Source organism: Myxocyprinus asiaticus, chromosome 28 (genome assembly GCF_019703515.2).
Source record: "Myxocyprinus asiaticus isolate MX2 ecotype Aquarium Trade chromosome 28, UBuf_Myxa_2, whole genome shotgun sequence".
In the NCBI taxonomy this organism is placed as follows: Eukaryota; Metazoa; Chordata; class Actinopteri; order Cypriniformes; family Catostomidae; genus Myxocyprinus; species Myxocyprinus asiaticus.
The window spans coordinates 10,727,658-10,752,638 of NC_059371.1; the positions used below are offsets into that span (position 1 = coordinate 10,727,658).

General features: G+C 41.4%; 1 protein-coding gene across 4 annotated transcripts in view; it reads right to left on the reverse strand.

Moving 5' to 3' along the window:
• LOC127419236 (zinc finger protein 704-like) overlaps positions 1-24,981 on the reverse strand; it is a 109,466-nt gene that overhangs the window by 6,644 nt on the left and 77,841 nt on the right. For 2 of the 4 annotated variants that reach the window (XM_051660480.1, XM_051660479.1), the window contains 4 exons: positions 7,969-8,069; positions 5,728-5,983; positions 4,180-4,287; positions 47-165 (listed from right to left, as the gene is read on the reverse strand). In XM_051660480.1, the coding sequence (XP_051516440.1) occupies positions 47-165; positions 4,180-4,287; positions 5,728-5,983; positions 7,969-8,069 (584 nt within the window). Of the gene's footprint in view, positions 1-40; positions 166-1,252; positions 1,759-4,179; positions 4,288-5,727; positions 5,984-7,968; positions 8,070-24,981 lie in introns of those variants that run through there. The other 2 variants (XR_007893627.1, XM_051660481.1) reach the window with 2 other exon arrangements.

A 24,981-nucleotide genomic window follows, 5' to 3' on the forward strand; every position in this document is an offset into this window, starting at 1 on the left:
CATCACTCTTCCATTACGTCCCCAGACATGTGAACACACAGGATACCTGATTCCATTGGTGGGTTTGGAAGTGGAGGTGCTGATGTTCGTTTTGCTGACAGTGGTGTGGTTAACAGGTTGTCTCTTCTCACCGATGCTAACAGTGCGGATTTGAGTCATCGGGCCCTGCAAAGGTATTTCATGTTAAACGTGACCTAACTCAATAAAAGCCCAACCAAATATACAGGTTAAGCCATGCTAAGCCATTGCTAGCAATTCACATGTTTCAGTCATCTTTTCTTTCTTTTTATGCTGTCTCAAAGAAAAGATGAATGTAATTTTAATTTATTTTCATCACTGATGTATCATGTAAAATGACATGAATGTATCAGCTGGCTAGCAAAAAGAAAATACACAAAATTATTTACTGCCCTCAAGTTGTCGCTCATTGTTTTTTCCCCTATGAGAATCTTAACACAAATCTTCATGAATCCTAACGCTGACAAAAACATATTGTATGGAAGTATTGGAAAAGTTCATATTGAAAAAGTAACAGCATATGAACAACATAAGGGTGAGTAAATAACCTGACAAGGACATACTCAAAATAAAATCTCCTAAAAGTAGACTCTTAGGAGATGATATGGAGATTATATGAAATTATTTAGAAAATCTTAAATTGATGGTTAATTATTACCTAATAATATTTGCATTAAAAATATATGAGTGTAACACATCAATGGAAAGGAGGAGGCGAGAACCGGCTTGACAATATAAATAATATTTAATGATTAACTAAAACAAAAGCACAAACACACAGGTGTCGGACAGCTGTCCATAACTCTCTCTCTCTGACACATTGCCGTCTCCGGTCAGCCTTATCCCTCTCGGGCTTAATCAGCCTTATTAGGGGCCCGGTGTGCGGAATCACGACCCGGCCCCGCCCTCCGCCCTGCTACATTCCTCCCTCGTTCTCTCAGGCCGGGGAGCCCCCGGCATGACGTACATCCCCCCTCCTCTTTCCCCGGGGGGGGCGTGCTATCCGCCCCGTCTGCCGGCAGGTCATCCCCGCCTACCTGGATGAGGGAGGGGACAAGGGGAGGGAAACAATAACAAAAAAAAAAACATGGTACATACACACCTTAACGGTGCCGGTACCAACTTAAGTTAATATAAATAATATTTAAAAAGAGAGGGAAAGGCCAACACGGCGCAGCAGCGGAAGAGAGAGAGGAGAGAGAGAGAGAGAAAAAAAACCAAACATTTTACTCACCGGTTCTCTGATACGCCATAGCTTGGTCCTCAGCCACTCCTCCACCCTCTCGTGGATGACAGCTGCGCCTCCCCAGGCGGATTGGAGGCAGTCCTCCGGCCCCTGGCGGACGGAACACCCCGCCGTGTTTTTGGTGGACGAAAGGGGTCTCCCCCGCCCCTGGCAGCGGTTCTCCCACCCCAGGCGGTCAGCCAGGAGCCCCTCCCCGCTCGCGGTCGGCGGTCTCAGACCCCGCCGCGTTTCAGCGGCTGGTAGGGGTCTCCTCCGCCCCTGGCAGTGGCCCTGACCGCTCCAGGCGGTCGGTTAGGAGCCCCTCCTTCCCTCGCGGTCGGCGGCTGTTCCTCCACTCTCAGGCGGCCGGGCGACTCCGTCCCCCGGTGGATGGCCACGGCTGCTCCGTTGAGGTGGATGGTAGTGGCAAGGACTCTACTACGGCGCATCCCTCCTCCTTCCCGGGTTTCGGCACCAGTGTAACACATCAATGGAAAGGAGGAGGCGAGAACCGGCTTGACAATATAAATAATATTTAATGATTAACTAAAACAAAAGCACAAACACACAGGTGTCGGACAGCTGTCCGTAACTCTCTCTCTGACACATTGCCGTCTCTGGTCGGCCTTATCCCTCTCGGGCTTAATCAGCCTTATTAGGGGCCCGGTGTGCGGAATCACGACCCGGCCCCGCCCTCAGCCCTGCTGCAATGACACTGTCCTTTCCAAAACCTAAAAACTCAGTGGAAGCCAGAAGTCACAGGTGTAATGTTGTAGTTCTAATCTGATGGGTGATAACGCTCTACTTTGTGTTTTATAGATCATTATCTGAGACAATGTCAAGTGAATTTTCTAAAAAGCTACTTCAAAAGACTGTCAGATTACCACATTCATTAAATTCGTCTACAATATACACACATTCAGCCTTTGTCTTGCGCCTGATATGCTGAAAACTACTCTGTTAATGTTTTCACATTCACAATTATGAATGTCCTGTATCTTGTACTGTAATTACATATTTTCAATTCAAAATGGGCAATTTGGCCAAATGGTGAATATAGTTTGCACCCTTGGAAATTACTGTCAGTCGGTACAACATTTCAATCATAAAACAGTGGGCAAATATTGCATGTTTAGTTAGATAATTTCACCTTACATGACACAAACACTCTTAACATGAACACTTGCTGATGCGTGGCGCTGGAATAATCCACGAGATTCCCGTTTAGCTTCTTAAACTTGAGTCCCGCCTTCATCGATTTGATTGGCTATTTCAAATGACATTGACTAGCGGTGTTAGACTACTGAGCACGCTAAAACATAACACTTTTTTTAAACCATTATGTTGTTCCTGCACCAACTTATTGACAATTAGACAGCGGTGCATAATGTATTGTTGCAGAACAGCAACAAGGATTTCAATTATTGCGGGGGGGCAAACACAATGTGGCCATATATGATTATTGGAGGGGACTTGTCCCCCTCAGTGTATATTGTGGTTATGGTAATATATTTCTTATCAGCTGTTTTTTTGTCTGCCAGGTGTAGCTCTGGTAGTAAGGACTAAATATGGGCCTGGTTTGGCAAATATTGAATTTAAATATTGTACAATATTATTTAAGGCGGTTAAGTAACAGTAATCTATCTTCTCTACAGTACAATTTAATGTTTTGATACCTGATTTTGCATGTATAATTCTAGATTTGAGCCTTTAAGGGATAGTTCACCCAAAAATGAAAATTCTCTCATCATTTACTCACCCTCATGATATCTGAGGTGTTAATGACTTTATTTTTTCACAAGAACACATTTGAAGAAAAACAGAAAAGTATCTCAGTTCAGTGGGTCCTTAAAATGCAAGTGGATGGTGATCAGACTTTTGAAGCTCTAAAAATCACAGACAGTCAGCATAAACATCATCGATAAGACTCCAGCTGTTAATGTCTTGTAAAGCGACATGATCGCTTTTGGTGCGAAAAAGATCAACATATAAGTACTTTTTAACTATAATCCAACGCTTCCTATAAGCTTCACGAGAGGGCTGAGTTTATGTGGTCTCTCGTGTGACGTATTCACGTTGGCATATTATGTACGTAATCTCCCGTTCTTCTCTCGGTTGAGATATCCAGGATGAGCACACAAACGCTGCTCACCTGAAGTACGATTTAGAGTTAAAAAACTTACATTTTGATCTTTTTCACACCAAAAGCGATCATATCACTTTAGAAGACATTAATTTAACAGCTGGACTTGTATCAATGATGTTTATGCTGACTGTCTGTGATTTTTGGAGCATCAAAAGAGAAATCACCACTTGCATTTTAAGGACCTACAGAGCTAAGTACCTTCATGTTTTTCAAATACTATTTCGCTTGAAATCAAAGTTTATAATGGTGCAATTCACCTCAGAGCTGGTTGGTTTGGTTCACGGCTTAGAATGCTTTTATGAAGGCTTTTCTGAAATCCCTATTGAAAATATGAATGGAAATAATACCAAAACGGCTGAAAAAGTGGGCAGGCACTGATGTGCACTATTGTCTTTCTAAAACTTTTCATAAACAACACATACAACATTATAGACCTATAGATTATCTATTGATAGATAATATCGTCTAATAACAATATATGCTCGAAACTAGTTTAGATTTAAAGATGTCTTTTTGAAAGGTAAAATAACTCTGCAGTCTCTATCACTGTCAATTTGTAAGAGGTTTAATGGCTATTTTCTGTCAAGTGTTTTGCTAAAGGATCTGAAACAGGAAACCAGAAGCCATGCATGTGCAACTTCTGAAAAGACCCCAGCAGACAGAGAAAGACAAAAGCAACTCAAAGATCAAGGCTTACAGGATGACTCCTCTGTGAACTTTATATCAGTGAGATCTGCATATTTTAGAAGGTGACAAACATTGAATGAAGAAAGAAAGAAAGACATCTCACCGGTGGGCCTTTAAATATGACAGGGGGTGACTGCCAGGATACACTAATCCTGTCCTCACTGTGAGGCAGCTCAGAGGGCATGCTGGGAATGCTGACAGGGTTTGTAGCCTGAAAAACAGTGTGTGTGTGTGTGTGTGTATAAGAGGCCATATTAGCAAAGCCACGCAAAGAGAGAAAAAGAGAAAACAGTGTAAAGCACAACCACACCCCATTGATTTTCCTATTAGCAAAGAAGAGCTGTCCCAAAAACTAAATCCTGAGAAGCCAGTGGGTGCAAAAGCATTAGAAATAAGGTTAAAACAGACTGTGTCAGCAGCGAAGGGAAAATTATCTATTGAACCTGGTCCTGAAATCAGGTCTTTTCCCAACCTCTTAAGTCAAGGGTACATTGCATTAACCCGTAAAACATAAAAAAATAAAATGGATTCCAGCCATTAAACAGACATATGTGTATGCAGTGGTCTAGGCAGGATATTTAACAGGTCAAATAGATCAATCTTTGCCTGTTTTAGAGATTCCAGAAAGGAATTTGGGAAAAGGATGTTCTAGAAACTCAAAAAAGCCACATAGGACAAGGAATTTGGGCCGCTTTTTTAATCATTAATTGTATTACTTTACTTGATTTTATTACCCAGCTTAATTATTTGCTTAAAGTGGTCATGCCATGAGGAATCAAATGTTCCTTGCTCTTTTGACACATAAGAGGTGATTTACTGTAAAAGCACACTTTTAGTTTCAGAACTCAAATCTTCCTCACTGCAAAAAGAGCATTTGTTGAAACCAAGCTTCCAAAATGACTTCTTCTCTACTTCCTCCTTATTGTGATGTCACACAGTGGTAGACATTTGCATCTGACCACCTCTGACCACAACAACACATCATCAACGCCTACTTTACCTTATCACTTCTGTAGCCCCGCCCAATAGTGGTGAGCAGTGAGAGAGCAGGTCAGTCAAGAGCAGAGAGCCAATCATAACAGTGGGCGTTTACTGTCAAGTCTTAAAGGGGAAGAAGCACCAAAACCGAGTGTTTCTGACAGAGGGTCAGAATGAGGGTGGAAAATTATCATGTTTTAGTTTTTGTGCAAAAAACTATACAGATATTTTAAGTGAACCTCAAGGAATATATTAAAATAATATAAAAGGCATGTCATGACCCCTTTAACTAAGTTCCTAAATTTTTGGTGAATCAGTACTTTTTGTAGCTTTTTTTTTTTATATATATAAAGCTTTGTTGACCTGAAGGAGAGAGGAGTCTTAAATTGCATTAATGACTAATTAAGGGTCTTATGTGGGGAATTTGAATGAATATGATGTTTCTGAAGTAAATACACACATGCACCCAAACAGAATTATAAAGCCCTGCTGGAGGGAGTCACTGGAGACTTCATCACAAATCAAATATCTCTAAACAATAATATAATATGAGTGTTCCACTGTTTGCAGATGTAATTAGCTGACCAGAGACTGTGTTTGAGAATGAATAAGTATTGTATAAGACTGTGACCTGGACTGTTTTCAAGAATAGGGTTAATGTTCAGATAGTTACCTGGTAAGCGTGGTCAGTGCGGATGTGGCACAGTGCCGACGGTGCTGACTGGCTGAGAGGGGTGTGGATCATGTGAGCAGGCTCGGATCGAGAAGCATCACAGGTCAGGACAGGGAAAACAGGGGGCGGCCCGGATGAAGTGGGTGAGGTGGGTGTGAGGCTGGACAGCCCCTCCGAAAGTGTGTCCATGTTCACCTCAATTTCAGAGTAGTAAAAATCCTCCTCACCATCACTGTAGTCAGAGTCTCCATTTCGCCTGAAAACGCACACACACGTTTTTTGAGAAGTGATATTTTTTATTTGGGGGAATCTCAAAGTAAATTTAATGCAATTTTTTTTTTTTATCAAATTCTCTTTACTGTAATATGAAAGAATAAAGTGTCTATATATAAACTGTTAAGTATTTATACATCATGGTATTATTTAATGTACTGGCTTTAACTTATGCTGATTTTTTTTTTTTTTTAAATCATTGTGTCCACATTGGATGATTTCAACTGTTGTATTACAGTAATGAGATTGTTTTCTATTGCGGTAATGAGAATTTCGGAGAAAATGTGCTTAACTGTCACCAAAATAATGCCACAATGCAAAAAAATAAAAATAAAATATCAACCTTTCATTTCTTGACAGGGTTACAGTACTGAGAATATGTTTTTTTTCTCTTTCTCTATAACAGTAATGAGAATTTGTGGGAAAATGTGCTTAATTGTTACAAAAATAATGTCATTTTTTTTATTACATTTTGTAATAAGTAATATGATCTGGACATTTCTTTTTTTTTATTTTTATTTAATTTGATCCCCTTTTCTCCCCAATTCCCACTACTTAGTAGGTCCTCGTGGTGGCGTGATTACTCACCTCAATTCGGGTGGTGGAGGACAAGTCTCAGTTGCCTCCGCTTCTGAGACAGTCAATCTGTGCATCTTATCATGTGGCTTGCTGTGCATGACACCGTGGAGACTCACAGCATGTGGAGGCTCATGCTACTCTCCGCGATCCACACACAACTTACCACGTGCCCCATTGAGAGCGAGAAACACTAATTGCGACCACGAGGAGGTTACCCCATGTGACTCTACCTCCCTAGCAACCGGGCCAATTTGGTTGTTTAGGAGACCAGGCTGGTGTCACTCAGCACGCCCTGGATTCGAACTTGCGACTCCAGGGGTGGTGGTCAGCGTCAATACTCGCTGAGCTACCCAGCCCCCCCAACCTGGACATTTCTTGACAGTTTTACAGTAATGAGAATTATATTTTTTCTGTATTACGGTAATGAAAATCTAGGGGGAAATGTGTTAAATCATCATGAAAATAATGTCACATTGCAAAAAATGTTAATGGTTCTACAAAAAGGATTTTCTTCATGTAAATAAGAAATATGACTGACATTTCTTGACAGTTTTCATGAAATTCTCCCATTTAGATGAAAAATGCAGTGCGAGGCTAAATATAACTATTCCCAACTGCTCTAGATGACATTAACCACTACTATATACATTTCATATAATATACTGTATATATATATATATATATATATATAATATTTATATTATACTACTATATATTTATTCTGTATTTATACTACAATATATATACACATAACCCTATACAAAGACAGCCTAGCATTATGTATGTGGAATGAATTACCACAAAATAAATTCAGCACGATTAGCAACCAGAAACTTCATCTCTTACAGATCACCAAACAGCCACCAGAGGGCAGCAGTGCCAACATCATAACTGAATATTAAATGTGCACAGTAAGGTCAGGTAGCAACAAGAGGCTATAAAAACACTCTTACTACAGCCATCAGAATGTGATTCCCTCTCTGCCTCCTGTTATGGTGCTCAGTAAGGGAACAGTACACTAGAGATGTCCCATCTTTAGAGGCTGACAATGACAAACTGCACCCTGCAGATGAATCAACATTTTTGCCATTTCAAAATCAGCACTACTTTGCTTTAAAAGTTAAAGGAATATTCCAGGTTTACACAGAAGTTAAGCAGAAACTTTTTCCCACTCATACCTCAGTTTCATTAAACAAACAACTTACAATGGAAATCTATGGGGCAACTTTAACCTTATGGTATCTGTCTCCTTTTCCAGTGTTTTCTTGCTTTTAAATAGCCACCTGGATGAACATTTGGATGGCACACTTGCCCACCTGTTTCTGGCGTGTTTTGTCTGGAGGACAAATGTGTCAACCTGTCCCTGGTGTTGGTGTGATTGACACTTACCCCAGGTGGACGGTGCGGATGTGACGCTGGATCCCTGAGGAGGTGCTGAGGACTTTTTCACAGTTCTTCCACAGACACTTAAACATCACCTTTATGGAGTTCTGGAACAAACAAACAAAACCAGATCTGAAGGAAATACCACTGGTTGTAGGCAGCAAAATATTGTTGTGAAAGTTGAAGATAAGTTTAGATGAAACGCAAACAGTTGCGCTGATTGGATAAGACAGTAAGGATGGTAATAAAGGTGTTTATGCAGGGAGGGTAGAGTCACGTTGGGTTAACCTCCTCGTGGTCGCTATAATGTGTGGTTCTCGCTCTAGGTGGGGTGCGTGGTGAGTTGTGCGTGGATGCCGCGGAGAATAGCGTGAAGCCTCCACATGTGCTATGTCTCCGCGGTAACGCGCTCAACAAGCCACGTGATAAGATGCGCGGACTGACAGTCTCAGATGCGGAGGCAACTGAGATTCGTCCTCCGCCATCCGGATTGAGGCGAGTCACTACGCCACCATGAGGAAAGCGCATTGGGAATTGGGCATTCCAAATAGGGGAGGATAAATATACAAAAACTAAAAATATCTAACACAACAGGTCTGCAATTATCTATAGAGCAAAAAATAAAAAATTGTATTTAAGCTGATGTGTGCAATATTTAAAACAAAACTCTTGTATCCCAGTTTAATAAGCAGAATCTATATGCAGAAACGTTATAAATAAGCCTTTTGTAGGTTGATTTCACCTAAACGTGTAATACTGTATAGCAATCAAATTACTCTGTTTGTTTGAGCGGCCCATCCAGCCCGACACGTAACATTGGCCTGACCAATCATGTGAGCTTCGGGTGGGACTATCTGTTTGTACAACCAATGGAGGACACATATGGAGGGCCAAGTCTGCCATTATTATAAATAAATAAATAAATAAATAGATACAGTATATATTTGCTAATAAATGTAAAAAAGTGTACATATACGTAAATGGATAAATCAATTTTCAGTATGATATAAAGAGATCTGCTTTATTTGCAGACAAGAATTCCCTACAGTCCAGGACTGCCCCAAAGGCACCAAAGCTTTTCAATGCTGCAAAGAAACAACTATGAAAGCACTTCAAAAAGCTAATGAAGCTGCCAGGTGAGAGCATATGTCTCATGTGTGGGAGAATCACACCTCCTGCACTGTATTCATGCTGTTCTTTCACTAAAACTCATATGTGTCTTCACATCTACGAGTGATTAAAGCAATGAATCACTTTCTCACACTGTTTTTGTTCTTTAAATCTGTGTTTAGTAATAGCTGAGAGTTTTCAATAGTGTGAGTAAATTACCTTTAGTAGTGCTTGGTAAGACAATTCATCATCATGAATGATACCTCAAATTGTGTGACTTGTTGAGAAGTGTACTATTACTAACCTGGTCTCATAGAATTGTATTATTTTGTGCAAAATCATTTTTAGGTGGCTCGTGGTACGTATTATGGCAGTTTTACTGGTGAAATAATCTCTAGAGCCCTTAAAAAAACAGCTGTATTCCCTTTTAGTCTCTTTCACACAAATCAGGAGTAAAAAGGGCAGATTATCAGTTCATAAACACTTAGTTTTTGCCCTGTTCCTCACACAATCCTATCTAATGACATCTAAAACTTTTACTACGATATGATATATTTTAACATTTGCATTACATAACCAACTACATTGACAAGCTTGTTTGAGTGCGATAAAATTGCACGGTAGCTCAACTGATAGAGTGTTGCACTTGTGATGCAAAGGATTGGGGTACGAGTCCTGGAAAGCATGTTGAAAAGTGTCATTGAAGCACCACAAAATGATGTGGTTGCTCTAGTAATTGCACTTTTCATCAACATTTGCTTTTTATGACACTATCACTTAATTTAAGTTTAAGGATTAATGTAGGAAGATAGGTTTTGTTAGGTTTAAAACTCGATAGAGAATAAACCTTAAAGGAGTATTCAAGGTTCAATACAAGTTAAGGTCAATCAACAGCAATTGTGGCATAATGCTAATCACCACAAAAATCAGTTTAGACTGGTCCCTCCTTTTCTTTAAAAAAAGCCAATGTGTAAATGTCAAAATTCTCACTGTTTCAAAAGTAAAGCCACAAGACATAAACAATAAGCATGTAAACATGATTTTAGTATGATAAAATCACTTACTAACCTTTTCTGTGTAAAGTTATAGACAATTTTACAACTTGACGATGTAATATCAACAAATCCTAAAACCCTAAAACGACTGTAAAAATGACAATTTAAACAACTTTACAGCTCAAATAATACATGAGCTTTAATAGAAGAATGAATGTAAGTGCTTTTATAAAATTATAAGCTTAACATTTCTGCCTTGAAACCCTCCAAAAATGATCTCCATTCACTTCCATTGTAAGTATCTCAATGTAACCTCCAGTTTTGCTTTTTATTAAAGAAAAGGAGGGACAAGAACTAGACTTGCACTAAAGGACGGACTTGAGCTATGGAACTAGAATATCATAGAGACTTCAGGGTGGACTTCTGACATGGCCAGTCAGCAACCACCAAGAACAACCCAGCAACCACCTAGCAACCACACAGCTGCATGCTAAAATCCACTGAGAACACCTTAGCAACAGTATAGCATAACATTTCATGTAATATCATATTTGGTAACATAATCTTATAGTTCAGAGAGAGAGAGAGTGCAGCTTGACAGAATGACTGATTAAACAGTGGGCCAAGCTTATTCATCATCATCATCAATATCATCATTATCATCGTAATTATCCACATTATTTCTGATAAACCCAACATAATTTTAATTTGTGAGAAAAAATTAGCACATTAACTCTGAAACTAAAACATGCCTGGACCTGTTCATTGCTGCCATTACAGAGAATGAGGGTGTGTGTGTCTCCTACTACACACACACACACACACACACACACACACACAACAAAACAAAACAAGCAAGTACTCGCAGCTGTTCTCAAGACTGATAATATTAACCCTTACCAGACATATCCTCAGATTACAAAAACCTGCAAAACATTTCCTGTGCTTTACAAAAAAACAAACAAACAAGCAAAAAACTTTCATTCCCTATCTGTCACTCACTCGACATTGTGTCGATGTAGTGACACTAGGGGTCACTCTTGGGAGCCCCAAACTAAAAGAACTGCACGAGGGTAGTTCTGACCTGGATTTGATGCAGGAACTGCGCTCCGCGACCGAAATCCCTCTCCGGGTGACAAAGGTCACAGTGCAGTCTCTCGGGCAGGCGATGTCCACCCTGGTGGTCCAGGAGTGCCACCTTTGGCTCAACTTGGTCGAGATGGGAGAAGCAGACAAGGCACGGTTCCTTGACACCCCCATTTCCCAGGTTGGCCTGTTTGGCGATGCCGTCGAGGACTTTGCCTAGCAGTTCTCGGCGGTGAAGAAGCAGACGGAGGTTTTACAACATATCCTGCCCCGGCACGGCTTAAGACCCCGGACCCTGTCTGCTCGTCGCCAAGGGCGTCCTCCTGCAGCAACAACACCGGCTCCGCCTTCTTCAATCTTCTGGACCTCTGGAATCTCCACGTCTGGCCCTTGGAAGGGACGTGAAGGACTTAAGTGGCCTACCGCCCGCGGTGGTAGACACGATCACTCAGGCTAGGGCTCCCTCTTCGAGGCGCCTGTATGCCTTGAAGTGGCGTCTGTTCGCTAAATGCTGTTCTTCCTGACTGGAAGACCCTCAGAGATGCGCAGTCAGATCGGTGCTTTCCTTCCTGCAGCAGAGGTTGGAGGGGAGGCTGTCCCCCTCCACCTTGAAGGTGTATGTAGCCGCTATTTCGGCTCATCACGATGCAGTAGATGGTAAGTACTTGGGGAATCACGACTTGATCATCAGGTTCCTGAGTGGCGCTAGGAGGTTGAACCCCTCTAGACCGTGCCTCGTTCCCCCGTGGGACCTCTCTGTAGTCGTTCAGGGTCTAAGGGGAGCTCCCTTTGAGCCCTTGGAGTCAGCTGAGCTTAAGGCACTCTCTTTCAAGACTGCCCTCCTGACTGCGCTCACTTCCATCAAGAGGGTAGGGGACCTGCAAGCGTTCTCTGTCAGCGATTCGTGCCTGGAGTTCAGTCCGGGTTACTCTCATGTGATCCTGAGACCCCGACCGGGCTATATGCCCAAGGTTCCCATGACCCCTTTTAGGGATCAGGTGGTGAACCTGCGAGCCCAGCCCCAGGAGGAGGCAGACCCAGCCTTGGCATTGCTGTGTCCGGTGCGAGCTTTACGCATCTATTTGGATCGCACGCAGAGCTTTAGAAGCTCCAAGTAGCACTTTATCTGCTTTGGTGGACAGCGGAAAGGAAGCGCTGTCTCCAAACAGAGGATCGCCCACTGGGTCATTCACGCCATCGCTATGGCATATCAAGCTCAGGACGTGCCACCCCCTGCGGGGTTACGAGCCCACTCTACCAGGAGTGTGGAGGCCTCCTGGGCAGACATCTGCAGATCAGTGGGCTGGGCAACACCCAACACCTTTGCAAGGTTCTACAATCTCCGGGTTGAGTCGGTTTCATCCTGTGTAGTGGCAGGCACAAGCACGTAAGTTCCGGGACAGCTGGCCAGGTGTACCGCTTGCGCATAGCGCCTTTCCCCTCCTTTGAGGGGAAGACGTGCGCTCTTGACTCCCAGTAGTGTTCACAGACTGTGATCCCTGGATGACTTCCTCCTTAGCCCTGTGGCAGTTGATTTTGCGGAGAAACTCGCTGCCGGCTCAGTATGTGTGCTGGTAAGGGCCTGTACTGAGGTAGGTGCTCCGCATGCGGTGGTTCCCCATAGGTAACCCTATGTGTTATATCTTCCGTAAAATTGTTTCCCTCTTGGTAAACTACGTCTTCCTTGAGCAGAGGGCCCTCTGCTCCGGTCGCCATGCTTGTAGAAACTCCTCCCCCCTTGGGTAGGACCTACCATGCGACTCTCCACATGACGTACTTCCGACAAGACTCGGTAAGACCATGTGATGTATTTCCACTTGAAGTACCCCCCCCCCCTTTTTGGGCGGGGTGTGGTCTCCGCGGTGTCTTCCCCTTGGGAGTGACACCCCCCCTGATGTAGACACTTAGGGCTCCCGGTCAGTTAACAAATTCCACTCTTTTTGGGGAGAAAAGAGAAGGAAAAGAGGCCTCAGCAGTCAACTTGTTCCTGAAGGACTGTTTGATGCTCATAAAGAGCTCATAAAGAGCGTTGGGGGAGGTTACATAATGGCCTGGTGCGCTGGCTACGAGGCACACAGCAGTCTGCCCGTCACACACCGCCACTTCACGTAACATCGTTCAGTTAGTTGTGGCGTTTTGTATAGGGACCCGTAGTGTCACTACATCGACACAATATCGAGTGAGTGACAGATAGGGAATGTCATGGTTACTTTCGTAACCTCCGTTCCCTGATGGAGGGAACGAGACATTGTGTCCCTCTTGCCACAACGCTGAACTACCCGCTGAAATGGCCGGGACCTGGTCTCGGTTCCTCAGCACAAAACCTGAATGAGTGGTTGCATACCAGCTCCTTTTATACCCGTATGTCCGGGGGAGTGGCATGCAAATTCCACTCACCAATTCTCATTGGCCTTTTTTAAAAAAAGCAGAGGTGTTTGGGGCTCCCAAGAGTGACCCCTAGTGTCACTACATCGACACAACGTCTCGTTCCCTCCATCAGGGAACGGAGGTGATGAAAGTAACCATGACGTTCTTTTTTTCTAGTTACTTCATGAATGGATAATTTATATTATTCTCCCTTTCTTCAAGTTTTCATTTTTTTTTTTTTTAAATTGTGACTTCAGAAATGATTTCTTTGAATAAATGACTTATCACCAATTTTCTATTTTTCCATTTTGGTGTCTCACAATTTGTGAGGTGGACTGTACCAATAGCATTTAAGAAATCTTAAGACACAAAACATTCTTAAGAAGCAAATTCTTCTTAAAGGAATATTCCGGGTTCAACACAAGTTAAGCTCAATCCACAACATTTGTGGCATAATGTTGATTACCACAAAAAATAATGTTGACTTGTCCCTCCTTTTCTTAAAAAACAAACAAAAATGGAGGTTACAGTGAGGCAATTACAATGGAAGTGAATGGGGCCAATTTTTGGAGGGTTTAAAGGTAGAAATGTGAATCTTATAATTTTATAAAAGCACTTACATTAATTCTTCTGTTAAACTCATGTATTATTTGAGCTGTAAAGTTGTTTAAATCGTCGTTTCTACAGTCATTTTAGGGTTTGTTGATATTACATCATCATGGCAACAAAGTTGTAAAATTGGCTATAACTTTTCACAGAAAAGGTTCGTAAAGCTGCTTTTCCACCATCGGGCCGAACGGTTCTGAGGATGGAACCGAACAGTTACAGTAGGGCTGTTAAGTTGGCATAGAAACTTTAAATACTTTCAAAATTCTAATTAAATTTGAATTTTAAAGTCAGCTGATTTTTAAATTGACGTTTTTTTTCCTTAGTCCACAAGAGGGTGCATTGAATACATAAACCATACAGCACCATGTTATATTACTGCAAAGAACAGAGAACTTTTTAGCGTTCAATCTGAAGTAATCGTTATTGCTTGGCACACAACCAAAAGTCGAATGCACAGTTTTAGCATTCTAATTTTGTTTTTGTTTTCTTAAATTTGACGAATATTCGAATTTCAAATTTTAATTTGACAGCCCTAGGTTACAGTAGTATTTCCACTGGAGCACGGTTCGGTACAGCACGATTATAAACCATTTTCGGCCTGGATAGCTAACCGTACTCGACCGTTCTCAACAGTGCTGGTGGAATGCCTTTAGTATGTGGCGACTCGTTTAGTATATGTTCATGATTTTTTTATGATGGTTTAACTAGTATTGTAGCCTACATTTATTTTTCGACATGCCTTTTTCATCAGGGAAGTAGATTACTCGCTCATTTAAACTCAAAATACATCAATACATTCTTACATACTATTTTCATGTAAAAATTATACAACCCCAATTCCGAAAAAGTTGGGACAGTATGAAAAATGCTAATTAAAAACAAAAAGGAGTGATTTGATAATTATATTCACCCTTTGCTATATTGAAAACACCACAACTACACATTATATGATGTTTTACCTTGTGGATTTCATTGTTTTCTGAAAATGTACAGTAATTTCTCATCAGATGATTGCAACATGCTCCAAAAAAGTTGGGTCAGTCGAGTGTTTACCACTGTGAAACATCACCATTTCTTCTAATAACACTTATTAAGCATGTGGGCACTAAAGACACAAGTTTGTTAAGTTTAGAAAGTGTAATTTTCCCCCATTCATCCATAATGCATGTCTTCAGCTGCACAATTGCACGGGGTCTTCGTTGCCATATTGTGCGCTTCATAATGCGCCACACATTCTCACTTGGAGATGGTCAGGACTGCAGGCAGGCCAATCTAGCACCCGCACTATGATTTGAAATTACTGTATATTTACAAAAAACAATGATGGTCACTATTCAGAATGTATTCAGAATGTATAGTAATTTGTTAAAAAATGTCCTTTTTCGCTAGTCTGGGAACCTTTACTTTTCTGTGTGTTTGTTTCCGGTGCTAAACAAAATCCCTCAGCAAATGATGGAAAACATCTCGCCTTTTCCTCTTTACTTTCCTTTTTACGACATGGTCCGTGTCTTTGCTGTTTGTTAGCAGAGTAAAACCAGGGGAAAAAAGCAGTCTTAAAAACTGGAATATGCGATCATCCTCACCTCTTAATCAGGGCTGATTGTGAATAGTGAATTTCTACAATGGCATCAGTAACTGAAAACTATTGATTTTAAATGATGCTGCTTCCACACTGCTAGGTGTCATTTCCATTCTGTTAGGTTCCATTCTGTTAATTTTCTTGATATTGTGAAAAAAATCAAGTTATAATCAATACATTTTAAGTTCCTGAGCTTTACCAGAGCATATATTTGAAAGTCTAGTATGCCCCTCTACAAAAAACACAGGCATATTCAGAAATTTAAAGAGTTTAAAAGGTACTGCAGAAGAGAAATGGCCCTTCTATCAAAGCATTAATTAAATTAACTCGACAACTATTAACCAAACTGACTCATGACTGATGACGCAGGGCTAGGAAGTGTTCATTTCCATCTGCCTTTATGAAGAGTTAGCATTCTCATTTTATATTTCACCCAGCTGCTCAACATTTGGTTTGGATCGGTTCATGGGACAATTATTTTTTCTCTCCCTTATTCACAGAGGTTTTTATTGGCTGTGAAAGGACATTTAGGCCCCTGGTGAACTGAATAATATAAGGAGTAGCCAGCGCTGTTGCTTAAGACAAGCACTAACAGTATGGGACACATCCATCTGATTTACAGAGGAGATGTCATCGTACACACAGAGGAGAAACACACTGTGGCTCCGCTGATATAAGGAATACATATCAGCCAACAATAAGCACAAAATGATTTAATTTGAGCACCGTCAGGAAATAAACAACTCCAGGATCTACTATTGGAGGAAATGCAGCCTATTCTTTCCTTAACAGGCTTCAAAGTCAAAAAGACGCAAAGTTATATATTCGAAATAAATGCATAATTCTATTTGCAGGTGGCATTGCCTGACTTAAAGACATCCAAGACAACTATGACTACATCCACATTGATCCAGATAGCCTAAATTCGAAAACTGTGTTTTTGTTTTGAAATGGTCTCCACACCCATCGCCATTTTCAAACATTTTCCAAAAGTTGCTCGTCCACACTGAAATGTCCGAAAAGCCTTAAATCCCCTTACTGCATGTGTGAGAAAAAGAACAGAAAACCCCACCCCCGCAAGAAGCATGGTCTGAAACGCAATTGTCCTTGTGTTCCACCACCGGACAGCAATTCCGAGTAAACTTTCCATCGCCTTTGAAGGAATGCAATGTGAAGGTTGTACAAAGGAACAATTCTCTTTAACAATGCTTTCAAAGTGGATAGCACACACAGCAACACTTTGAGGAATTGTTACACAGGCCTTACCATACAACGACCCAAAAACACAAAAAAATAGTACTATAAAAGTAGTCCATATGACTCATGCGCTATATTCCAAGTCTTCTGAAGTCATATGTCCATGTTGAGATTCAAAAGTTGCGCATTATTTCTCATATGTACTGTAACCAATCATGATGGTTTTTGAATTCTGGCAAGATTGGCAAGATAAGCAGTGAATAATGTATAGATGCTCCAATCTATTGGCCACCGATCAGTATCTGCCGATATTTACGTCCTATGACTCGGTGATCAGTAATTTGGCCAATCGCATAAAACAATCGCTTATGTCTCAAAAGATGCGTGAATACTTTAAGACTTCAGCCGCACTGTCATGGCATCACGGAGTGTGGGCAATACTGGTATAGTATTGTACAACAACAAACTTGATTCAGCAGTTAAGAACGATGCAGTGGGAGTAGCACCTGTAGAGTCCAGAAACATCTCTGCTTTCCTTTCATCTCTTGCCCTCATGAGATGAAGGCTTCACGCCATCCACCACGGCAACCACGCTCAACTCACCACGCGCCCCACCGAGAACGAACCACATTATAGCGATAACGAGAAGGTTACCCCATGTGACTCTACCCTCCCTAGCAACCGGGCAAATTTGTTTGCTTAGGAAACCTGGATGGAGTCACTCAGCACACCTTGGGATTCGAACTAGCAAACTCCAGGGGTGGTAGCCAGTGTCTTTTACCACTGATCTACCCAGGCCCTATGACAGAGATCTTGATAAAAGGTGAAATGATCGGGATCAGTAACGGCCAATCAGGTGACAAGAAGATCGGTGATCGGTATCGGCTGTAAAAATCCAGATTGGAGCATCCCTAAAATAGTGTCTTAAATTTCAGTGTGTTCTGCACACAAAGCTATCATATGTCTTCAGAAGACATGGAATATAGAACACAAGCAGACATGGACTACTTGTATGATGCTTTTTTGGTGGGGGTTTTGTCCTTTTTTGAGCTTCACAGCTGTGGTCACTATTTTGTTTTACAGCATGAGCTCTATAAATAAAATATTATACAAAAATGTATCCTTCTGAAAAAATAACAGCATATGGGTTCGGAAGGACATGAGGCTAAGTAAATTATGTCAGAATTTTCATTTTTGGGGTAAACTATCCCTTTAAACTCTGATATGACTAAGAAAGTTTGATTGTATTTCTGTCATGTACTTGCCAAATTATTTCTCTGTTCAGTATCTGAAATTGCGAAATCAGTGCATTGTGAAACATTTAGTAAAAGAAAAAAAAATGGGCTGAATAAACACTTTCCATTTTTTCAAAATGAAGAAGAATCTCACGATAAGATCTTATGACAAGCTCCATGTATACAGTATGTTACACTTGAGAGTTTTGTGAAAAACTTTTGTTATAGTGTGTGTAGCACTTTGTGAATAGGATAGGCTAAAGTATGTCTGTAATGGAAATCTCCCCATTTCTACCCACCTACGCACACATGCTCACACACAAACCCTCTGCCTCTCCCCATTAAAAAAAGGTGATCGGGTAGAAGGGCTAATGGCTTCCTGACACTGAAACCACATTCATGATCTGGAGTGATTCCATGCTTGTCAAAAAAAAAAAAAAAAAAAAAAAACAGTCAAGAAAAGCAGAGGAGACAATGAAAGTGAGAAAGAAAACATTCCATCACTTTGAGGGTGACAAGACTCACTGTGCCAGAGCCAAGCTGGTATATTTAATGGAGCTCTTAAGTTACTGAATGAGCATGTTTACAATCACTGACTCATTAAAGGTAAAGACTCAATATGTGGCCTCAAAGTAGCTGCTGGGACTGTACACTTCAGTAAACAGGAACACTGTTTGTAGGGGCTTAGCATGTTTTATAACTAATTCATACTGTGTCAGTACTGGGGGCAAGCTTGTACATTTATAGTGTATACTGCTGTCTGTTTTAAATGGAGGATTTAGGGTCTTTTTTAATATACAGGTTGTAACCAGGCGGAACGTGATAAAGCAACAAGCAGTAAAAATCTTTTCCACTGTAATCTGAGATTCCCCCCCAACCAGCCGCGAACGGGACAAGCGATAGTGTTTATAATACTGCACCATCACTCTTAATAGCCCCACCACTGTGAACAGTTGCTAAGGTGTTAGGTGTGTTTTCTGTACATCGCTATGTGGTTGCTAATATGTCTTTAGTGTTTTTAGTGTGTTGCTATGCATTTCCTAAAGTGTGTTTTTAGTGCATTGCTATGCGGTTGCTAAGACATTATGAGTGTTATAGTGCATTGCTATACAGTTGCTAAGGTGTAATGAGTGTTTAGAGCATTGCTATATGGTTGCTACGGTGTTATGAGTGTTTTAGAGCATTGCTATATGGTTGCTAGGGCATTATGAGTGTTTCAGTGCATTGCTATACAGTTGCTAAGGTGTTATGAGTGATTTATAGCATTGCTATATGGTTGCTAAGATGTTTTGAGTGTTTTAGAGCATTGCTATCCAGTTGCTAAGGTGTTATGTGTATTTTAGGGCATTGCTATGCGGTTGCTATGGTGTTAAGAGTGTTTTAGGGCATTGCTATATGGTTGCTAAGGTGTTATGAGTGTTTTAGAGCATTGCTATACAGTTGCTAAGGTGTTAAGAGTGTTTTAGAGCATTGCTATACAGTTGCTAAGGTGTTATGAGTGTTGTAGAGCATTGCTATATGGTTGCTAAGGTGTAATGAGTGTTTTAGAGCATTGTTATACAGCTGCTAAGGTGTTATGAGTGTTTTAGGGCATTGCTATATGGTTGCTAAGGTGTTATGAGTGTTTTAGAGCATTGCTATACAGTTGCTAAGGTGTTATGTGTGTTTTAGAGCATTGCTATACAGTTGCTAAGGTGTTATGAGTGTTGTAGAGCATTGCTATATGGTTGCTAAGGTGTAATGAGTGTTTTAGAGCATTGTTATACAGCTGCTAAGGTGTTATGAGTGTTTTAGGGCATTGCTATATGGTTGCTAAGGTGTTATGAGTGTTTTAGAGCATTGCTATACAGTTGCTAAGGTGTTATGTGTGTTTTAGAGCATTGCTATACAGTTGCTAAGGTGTTATGAGTGTTGTAGAGCATTGCTATATGGTTGCTAAGGTGTAATGAGTGTTTTAGAGCATTGTTATACAGCTGCTAAGGTGTTATGAGTGTTTTAGGGCATTGCTATATGGTTGCTAAGGTGTTATGAGTGTTTTAGAGCATTGCTATACAGTTGCTAAGGTGTTATGTGTGTTTTAGAGCATTGCTATATGGTTGCTAAGGTGTTATGAGTGTTTTAGAGGCAGAAACTGAAACAGGAAGCACCCACCCTCAGAACGACCCAGTGCTTGTCGGACCAATCAGACTCTACGCTACAAGACTGTTTTGATCACGCGGACTGGGAGATGTTCCGGTCCGCTTCTGATGATGACATCGAGCTTTACGCTGATAGCGTAACATGTTTAATCAGAAAGTGCGTAGAGGATGTTGTTCCGACCAAAACAATACGGATCTACCCCAACCAGAAACCTTGGATTAATAGCGATGTTCGAGCGGCACTTGATGCGCAGACCTCCGCTTTTAATTCCGGGAACGCGGAGGAGCTGAAACAAGCCAGTTATGCCCTCCGCAAAACTATCAGAGCAGCAAAATGCCAGTACAGGAACAAGATTGAAGGACAGTTTAACACCACCAACTCTAGAAGCATGTGGCACAGAATTAATATCATCACGGACTTTAAAGGGAATAAAAACTCCGCCGTGAACACCGCTGCCTCTCTCCCGGATGAGCTAAATACATTTTATGCTCGATTCGAGGGAAATAACACCGCCCTCGTGGAGAGAGCTCTCACGGCCGAAACTAAGAGGTTAGTTCACTCTCTGTCTCTGTAACGGATGTAACCCGATCCTTCCGACGGTTGAATATCCGTAAAGCCGCAGGTCCAGACGGCATTCCAGGCCGCATAATCAGAGCGTGCGTGAACCAACTGGCTGGTGTTTTTACGGACATTTTCAACCTTTCCCTTTCCTTGTCTGTGGTCCCCACATGCTTCAAAACGTCCACCATTGTGCCTGTACCAAAGCAATCCAAAATCACTTGCTTAAATGACTGGCGTCCTGTTGCTCTGATCCCCATCATCAGCAAATGCTTTGAGAGACTAATCAGAGATTACATCTGCTCTGTGCTGCCTCCCTCACTGGACCCATTGCAGTTTGCTTATCGCAACAACCGCTCCACTGATGATGCCATTGCATCTACACTACACACTGCTCTCTCCCACCTGGAAAAAAGGAACACTTATGTGAGAATGCTGTTTGTAGACTACAGCTCAGCATTCAACACCATAGTGCCCTCCGAGCTTGATGTGAAACTCCGGGCTCTAGGCTTAAACAGCTCGCTGTGCAGCTGGATCCTGGACTTCCTGTCAAGCAGACATCAGGTGGTTAGAATGGGCAGTAACATCTCCTCATCACTGACCCTCAACACTGGAGCCCCACAGCTGTGTTCTCTGCCCACTCCTATATTCCCTGTACACACATGACTGTGTGGCAACACATAGCTCCTTTGCCATCAAGTTTGCTGATGATACGACGGTGGTAGGTCTGATCACTGACAATGATGAAACAGCCTACAGAGAGGAGGTGCACACTCTGACACACTGGTGTCAGGAGCACAACCTCTCCCTCAACGTCAGCAAGACAAAGGAGCTTGTGGTGGACTTCAGGAGAAGAGAAGGAGAACACAGCCCCATCACCATCAATGGAGCACCAGTGGAGAGAGTCAGCAGCTTCAAGTTCCTCAGTGTCCACATCACTGAGGAACTCACATGGTCTGTCCACACTGAGGCCGTTGTGAAGAAGGCTCCTCTGCACCTCTTCTTCCTGAGATGGCTGAGGAAGTTTGGAATGAACCACCACATCCTCACACGGTTCTACACCAGCACTGTAGAGAGCATCCTGACTGGCTGCATCTCCGCCTCGTACGGCAATAGCACCACCCACAACTGCAAAGCCCTGCAAAGGGTGGTGCGAACTGCCAGACACATCATCGGAGGTGAGCTTCCCTCCCTCCAGGACATATATACCAGGCGGTGTGTGAAAAAAGCTCGGAGGATCATCAGAGACTCCAGCCACCCAAGCCATGGGCAGGCGGTATCGCAGCATCAGGACCCGCACCAGCCGACTTCATGACATCTTCTTCCCCCAAGCAATCAGACTTTTGAACTCTTGATCTCTCACGATCAAATACATCAGCACTGCACTTTATTACTCTTATTATCTCACACTGGACTGTCATAAATTATATTCTCTCTTAACAACATATTGGCAACTGACTATCAACCGACAGCCTGAATGTCAATACAGTACAATACAACCTACTGTACATTTTATATATACTATATATAATATCTTTTATTGTATAATGTGTATTCTATATTGTGTGTATTTTATACCGTACATTGTATGTTATTATTTGTATATTGTGTTATATGTAATTATGTGTATATTAGATTTTAAATTGTGTTGTGTAAATCTGATATATGTCTCATCACTGTCATGACTGCTATGTTGCTCGGAACTGCACCCATTTTCACACACTATTGCACTTGTGTATATGGCTGTTTGACAATAAAAGTGATCTGATTTGATCTGATTTGGGTTATGAGTGTTTTAGAGTATTGCTATATGGTTGCTAAGGTGTTATGAGTGTTTTAGGGCATTGCTATATGGTTGATAAGGTGTTATGAGTGTTTTAGAGCATTGCTATGTGGTTGCTAATGTGTTATGAGTTTTTTAGAGCATTGCTATATGGTTGCTAAGGTGTTAAGAGCGTTTTAGAGCATTGCAATACTGTTGCTAAGGTTTTATGAGGGTTTTAGAGCATTGCTATCTGGTTGCTAAAGTGTTGAGTGTTTTAGTCCATTGGTATACGGTTGCTAAGGTGTTAGGTGTGTTTTTAGTACATTACTATGCGGTTGCTGAGGTGTTATTGTTGCTAAGGTGTTATGACTGTTTTAGAGCATTGTTATACAGTTGCTAAGGAGATATGAGTGTTTTAGAGCATTGCTATACAGTTTCTAAGGTGTTATGAGTGATTTAGAGCATTGCTATACGGTTGCTAAGGTGTTATGAGTGTTTTAGAACATTGCTATTGTAGGGCTTTACTGGTGGTTTAGATCAGTGTTACTATCAGAAATAATTAATACTTATTTCTGTAGTTATTAATTAATATTTAAATTAATCAATTGAATCTAACTCATTAAAACCTCATATGGGGCTCCAGTAAATGTAGTGTGCTACGTTTAGGAGCAAGTTTGGTTATTAGCAATAATTAATAATTATCAAAGATAGTTATTAATTATTAAAATCAATAGAACATTGATGAGAATCAATGTTAGCTTTTTAATCCTTTAAATCAACAGTTATCAAAGATAATTATTAAAAGTTAAGATCGATGAAACATTAATTAAAATTATTAAGTGACAGCCCTAAAGCCGACTTCGCGATAGTGGGAGAGAAAGCAGCTGTGTTCATCACTCAGAGACGCGGTTTTACGAGCGGGGCTCGTAAAAGTCCTGCGTTATTTGACTCTAATGGATGAACTCAGTTTCTGTCTCACCCGCGATGGTGAAATTGCACAATCCAATTTGGTTGGACCACAATACAGCAAAACAAATTTGTGATAATTAATACCCTGAGTATTAATAATGAGCGGACATGGCGATCCGTAAACTGTACAAGCAAAAACCTTGAAACACAAGAATAACACGCTATAATATTCTATCTCTGCCCAGACGTAAACCTCTTACTTGTATCGCATGAGGACACAGGTAGAATGTGTTTTCCTCCGTCCTTTAACTTTGACCCGGTTCCTTGAGGCTCGGGTGATGACGGGAGGCTGTTTCCTCGCTCTGTCGGTGGGCGGTACGGCTGTTGATTGTCGGCGGGCGGTACGGCTGTTGATTCTCGGCGGGCTGGCGGAGAACTCAGAAATGTCGACTTAATTGAAGATGGAAGAGAAATCTTTAATCTCTTCACTTCTGTAGGCAAACGGATGAAGATGCAAATTGCTCGGCGGTCTCCTTCGGATCCGTTAGAGTGTTTGGTTGAACACAGAGTAATCTCAACTCGTCCAGTGAGATGGAGATTGTATGGCTACAGTTTCAGGTCGGACATTACTTCCTTGTGCCATGAGGTTGCACCTGAGAGCAGCAAAGAGCTACGTCTATATTCGGTGAACAAAGTCGCTGGAAGTGAATTCTGGAAGCATTTCAGAATTATTTCAACTCCTGATGATGTCATGTTTGAGGGACTTTCTGTTGTGTGCCTCATCCAATAGGAGTTGAGAGTTCGATCCTTTAGTGAGCAAGGCTTCATGGATTTGTAGTCTGTTTTGGACTCCCTTTGTTTGATTTTGGTGCGATTTTTATCAGTAAAATTTACGACTTGGAAGGTGGGGCTTGAGTTATGTTTTTATGACTGTTAGGCCTGCCTTTGTCTTCCATCTGAATACATGAGGCCCAACACTATCTGGTTGCTAAAGTGTTGAGTGTTTTAGTCCATTGGTATATGGTTGCTAAAGTGTTAGGTGTGTTTTTAGTACATTGCTATGCTTTGCTAAGGTGTTATGAGTGTTTTAGAGCATTGCTATATTGATGCTAAGGTGTTATGAATGTTTAGAGCATTGCTATGAGGTTGCTAAGGTGTTTTGACTGTTTTAGAGCATTGTTATATGGTTGCTAAGGAGATATGACTGTTTTAGAGCATTGCTATTCGGTTGCTAAGGTGCTAGGAGTGTTATTAGTGAATTGATATGTGGTTGCTAAGGTGTTATGAGTGTTTAAGTGCATTGCTATACAGTTGCTAAGGAGTTTGGTGTGTTTTATTGCATTTAACAATAAAATGTGGTTGCTAATGTGTTGAGTGTTTTAGTCCATTAGTATAAGGTTGCTAAGGTGTTTTGTTGCAGAGTTGTTATGAGTTTTTTTTACTGCGTAACTATGTGTCGATGTAGTGACA